We start from the raw sequence: 5,718 nt of genomic DNA, 5'->3' as shown, positions 1-5,718 counted from the left end.
TGATTTCTCCCTACGATGCTGCGCTTAATGGTGCCTAGCATGCCTGGGTAAATATGTACATTTTCCGGACATTCTTCCCTCGATTCTCTCTTTTCATCGATATTTAGTAATATTCACGCGTTTTACCGCTAATGCATCGAAATTGGATATTTTGGATTTTTCGAAGGCATCGTACAATGACCAGTCACGCGATACATAGTCATTATAGATATATAGTAGATATGTAATTTAATATGTACGAAGACCAGACACTTTTTCTTTTACAAAAGAGCAATTTTGAAATTCAATATGTTGTCAACCAATGTCAGGTCGAAACTATCCTCGTGTTTGATTTTCGGATTAAATACATATTTGCTTTCTGTCAGCCTTGAACATATAAAGGAAAATATTAATGGCATCACTCACGCAGACGAATATTAATTAAGTTAAGAAGTAGAGTTCTAAATCCCATGCGACTTCGCAAATCAGGGCACGGTTGAACTAGTGTCATAAATGAAATTGTACAGGTTACAAATTACAGCTTATCAAACACTCTAATAGATTCTCTCGCATAACAGCGCCAAGTTTGATACGAATGAAACCAGTGAAGGGCTTCGGGTAGATTTTACAAATTATGTACATGTCAGCTAATTATCATATTTTGTGTAAAATTGTAAAATTACAAAATAAACGTTTCTAACCTATAACTGGTAACTTGTCTCTTAATTCATTATTATTAGTAGATTATTTTATAAGTTATTGTGTATCAGCTGGATCGCATAACTTTCCGCACCAGCTCGTTGTATGACGTCGCCTCGACGAACGTGATATCAATCGTTATCGTTGTTTTTCTTTTTATCAACAACATCGTGAATACTGATTAGCGTTTATCTCGACTGTTGCCGACTATGCATCCAGAATAATTACTTCTCGCGCGGCCATTATATTTATTCGCGTTTACCGCCAAGGGCCACGATATTCTACGTGTAAAGGGCCACAGGGAACAGAGTTCACCGATCCTCCACATAAATAATAAATCCACGCGATGCGAGGTAGATCTCGACAAGCAGCACTCGAAATCTCGAGTGCACGTTCCGCGGGGCAACATTTTCATTTTTATGCTGTATGTGCGTGCTTGCACGAGAACTCGTCTTACAGAAAAGCAAGGGAAGGGAGGGACGCGTTTCACGTGTGTTGGACATCGTCTCGTTATATTGTATCTTGTATGGTCGGTTGCACGCGCGAGCAAAACCGTAGAGACAAAAGAGGGATGTAAAGGGGAAACGAAACGAGGGTACGAAACGAATGAGTCGACATCCGTTCGTCAACTATTTCTTTACTCCTATTTTACCAAGTTATAGAAGTCACGGCTTCGTAGATCAGAATGAGACAGTGCATGCTGCACGCTACTCTTTCTTTTTATCACGTGACCGTCTACTCTTGTTCGTAACCGACGTTATCGTTTTGATACCGTTGTGTGTTCCATGTCTTTGTTCCAGCGATCTTTAGCGTTAGAGTCTCGATTTTCGACGTATACGTATAGGGTGTCTTGTGCAAATCAGAGAATTTGATTTTTAATGTTTTGACTAAAGATACCGAGTGACGTTGAATGTAGCCGATCAAACGTAGCTAGAATACTTATTTTAAGAGCGACGATGATTTTTTTTGTTGAGAACGTTTAAGAGAAATTTTTTATTATTATCTTCTTGATGGGTCTTGTTCTATATTGTTATCGAATAATTCGCAAGAGTAGGCATGATGTCACAATTCGTATTCCAAGATTCCTGTCTTTTTTCATTTTTTTTTTTTCATAATTCTAATGAAAATTAGTAAATTAATGTTTCTAGATGCTTAAAAAATAATATAGATTTTAACGTAGGATTTTCTGCGCAATCGACGATATCTAGTCGCTTATACTACCTTCGCACTTCGAAATTATTTCTTTCATTTTATCTGAACGCATAATCGAAACACCCAATTGTACTTTCATATCAGACGAAGCAAAGCGTATCTGTATAGACAGACTTTTGAGCTTGTTTCTCTGCGTTCCATTGATCGAATTTATTACGTATCTATCTCCTTTGTTTTTTCTTGTCGCAAATTGCAGCTGTTCATATCACACATGTACGAGTGGTTACATGTATCGGAAACAAATGATAACAAACCTGCTGCCAATTATTCGCTTTTTTTTCAATCCATAGCTTCGTAAAAAGACTTTTAAATTCATTAATACGTACTCTAATATGTATTTGAATAATTTCTTTGATCCTTAACTACAGACGTGCATATCATCATAAATTGCTTTTCTTTAATCGAGCTACCGATCAACTCCATAAATTGAAAAGTACAGACTATTGATGATATTAGAAATACCGGTTTTCCAACTTACCTGACAGTTAAGCGATATAAATCAAGTTATTCGAATTGAGTGATTTGTTTCTTGAGGATCGAACATCAGTTCGCGTATTTACGTATATACCATATGAAGCCAAGAAATTAACAAGTAGCAGAGTCGATTAATATTACTTTCAACAAGATCAATTAACAAATCGCGCGAGACTAATGCCCTGTAATAACAAATCTATATTACTATCTGTTACAGATACGTCGTAATTCCTCCTGGAGACCGATAACTGGGGTCGATTTTCCGAAAATTCGTTGGATCGGAACTCGCGAGTGCGGTGAAGGAACGAACAATACAGAGAATGCCAGGGCGGGCAGCGGAGGCGCGTGTACTCGCGAATGCTCGTCCGGCGATCGTTCGCGACAACGATCGGCACGACTCGCGATGATGGCGGAGTGCGATCGCGTAGCAGCGATATCGTCGGTGGAGTTGGCGCGACGCGGATACCTCGGTAGAAACGTTCGACACGCGACGGGATAAATGCGAGACCGAAATCTCGTGGGTGAACCAGTTGTCGCGGCGACGAAGAAGAAAAAGAAGAAAAAGAGACACCTGGAGTCGGGTCGATACAAACGGAGCCCGAGCTGGTTCCGGATAAAGGTGAGAGCAGGTGTTTTACTAAGGAGGAACGATAATAGGAGGTTGGATGTAGATCAGAAGGAGGAGGAAGAAGAAGAGGCGGAGGAGGGGTCGAGGAATTTTGGAGTGGATAGCGAGACGACAGATCTCGAGGAAAAGGAAGAAAAAACGAGAAGAAGAAGGTGTATTGGAAATATTGCAATTCAAAGGATCCACTGTAGACAAGATCGGCCTATAACCAGCTGGACTGGACGGCCTCGCGAGTTTTCGTTGTAAGGCCGGGAGTTGTGGGGGTCACCACGGGGGCGGGGGTGGGTTTGCCCCTGCTTCTTCTGGTCGTCGGTGTTCTTGGTAATCAAGCGTGCACGACGACGGCTGCACCGGTGGTTTCCGATCCGCACGTGTCCCTCGATGCTACGCCTCCTCGTCTTCTGCCTCGATCAACGGACCGTTCATCGTCGTCGTCGTCATCATCATCAATATTGTCATCATCGTCGTTGCCGTCTTCCTTTCGAAGAGCCATTTACAAGGGTCGATTTTCCAATCACCATCCGGAGAACCCAACCTACGAGAGCGCCTCGAAGGGAGAACTGGATTATCACGAGGTATCGTTGCTACCGGGCGAACGAGAAGACCCGAACGGTCTCGACGGGGATCGGTTGCTCTCTGCCTGGGAACGAACGAGAATCGATACCATCGGAAAGAAGGATCCTTCTTCTCCTGTAGTAGCAGGCGGAAGAGGAGGCGAAGAAAGTGAAGGAGGCGGAAAAGAAGGAAGAGGAGGAGGAGGTCTGGCTCACGAGAGGACCAAGTCGAGACGGCGACAGGTCGCCGCAGTGAGCCTGCTCGATGATCGAGGATCATCCTCTTTAAGCCCCGTCGAACCATACCAATTGGCTACGAGATTTTTTCGTCCTCGTAACACGGAACCATCTTCGATTCATATCGACGGAGTCGAACCAGAAATTCGTCGAGGCGGTATTATCTTTACCGCGAGCGAAACAACTGGCAGTGACTCAACGTTATCATCGTTGGCTTTCGAGGACGCTGTCGGTGATACCTTATCGAACGAAAATCGTTCGACGACCACGGGAACAACAACAACAACGACAACGACGACGACGACGACGACGACGACGACGACGACGACGACGACGACGACGACGACGACGAAGACGACTACGAAGACGACGACGTTAACAAGAAGAACAGCAAAAACGGCGACTACGGTAACTACGGTACTACCAGTCCCTTGGACTAACACGTCGTTTCGTTTGGTTCATCGAACTGTGCCTAGATTATCGGACGACGAAAGTGTAAATTCGGGTAAATCCGCTGGTAGACGCAACAGGAAGGCTAAAGACGAAGAAAAAGTGGTAGAGGTAGATATCTCGTCTCGTAAAGACGACAGGGATAGGTTCGCGTTCGCGGGGGACCGTAGTAGTGGTGAGGTCAAAGGTGGTGGTGGTGGTGTCGTCGAGTGGACCACAACAGTCGCCAGGCCGATGTCAGCGTGGTCGTATCCTGAAGATGAGGAGCCGGGAGCTGGAAACGTAAGGACACGCTCGAGGCCGAAAGAGGCGGCGAGCGAGGACAAGGAGGCCGAGAGTGGCGAAGAACAGGTCAAGGTCACGGTAACAGAAGTCAAAGGCTCATCGTCTACGTCGACTACGGCAAGGACCACGAACACGTCGCCGACGACCACACAGTTACCACCACCGAGTCAAGATACCTCTATGGAAGCACGTGAGTACCACGAAATCTATTCTTCTTCTTCTTCTTCTTCTCCTTTTTCTCCTCTTTTCTTTGCGTCTCTACGCACAGGCGTTCTCTCTCGTTCCGACCACCAAAGAGAGTTTCCGACCCGTGGCCGGCTCGGCTCGTCTCTTTCTGTCGGAGGCTACACGCGAGCCGCGTGTCTCTCGCGTTGCTTCTTTTGCCGTGCCTCTCCCCATGGACATGTTTACAGGAACCGAAGCTCGACGCAGGACCCTTGGTCAGGTTATTTTTAACTATTCTAACCGTGCGGCCACTTTCTCCTTGCCCTCTCCCTTCGCCCTCCAAGTCTTTCTACCTCGCTTTCGTCTCCGTGATGTCTCGTGCCGCTTGTGTTCGCGCGTCTCACTATGACCTCGTGTTCTACTCGTTCTGGGTCCTTTCGTTTTAGGTCTTAGGCTGTGGTTACGATGGATGCGTATTCCGGCCAATTGACGTTCTGACCTGATGAACTCAATACCGCGATGTATTAGGTTGTTTTAAAAGATTTGTTCATTTTGTAAGAAAATAATAGACGCGCAACATTTCTTCTTTTATATTATTTCATTGAACTACGTATGATCCATTCTGTCTGCCAATGGAACAGTAAAATAACGTAAAATAAAAAATGTTGCGTATCTATTGTTTCCTTGTGAAAGGAAAGAAACTTTTGAGACAACCATTAGATTTATTATTTTTATTATAATTATTAATTAAAATGTATAATATGTATAATATTGTATAGTAATGTATAAATGTATGATACATAAATTTTGAACGAGCGTGTACGTTGCAGTCCTCGAACGTTCCATTCGTCAAAACATCAAGTTGATTCGAGTACGCATCCACTGTACCCATACGCGTGGAAAAGATCGTTGTTTGTTCGTATAGTGACTACTTTTTCGCTTTCCTTTTGACGAGTTTTGCCTTTTTAAGCTTTTCGTTCGTTTGAACCCTTTGAAGGAAGGAAGGGATGCAGGGCGGGATAAAAAGAGAGCATA

At 44.1% G+C, this 5,718-nt stretch overlaps 1 protein-coding gene across 1 annotated transcript in view; it reads left to right on the top strand.

Moving 5' to 3' along the window:
• The first annotated feature begins 2,863 nt into the window (after positions 1–2,863).
• Positions 2,864–5,718, top strand: part of LOC117158995 (uncharacterized) — a 188,451-nt gene continuing 185,596 nt past the window's right edge. The window contains exons 1-2 of the mRNA XM_033338447.2: positions 2,864–3,088; positions 3,184–4,708. Coding sequence (XP_033194338.2) covers positions 2,864–3,088; positions 3,184–4,708 — 1,750 coding nt within the window. The remainder of the gene's footprint in view (positions 3,089–3,183; positions 4,709–5,718) is intronic.

Source organism: Bombus vancouverensis, chromosome 5, assembly GCF_051014615.1.
Source record: "Bombus vancouverensis nearcticus chromosome 5, iyBomVanc1_principal, whole genome shotgun sequence".
NCBI classification, from domain to species: domain Eukaryota; kingdom Metazoa; phylum Arthropoda; class Insecta; order Hymenoptera; family Apidae; genus Bombus; species Bombus vancouverensis.
Note: the sequence above shows the minus strand (reverse complement) of the source record. Positions and strands in the feature narration are given on the sequence as shown.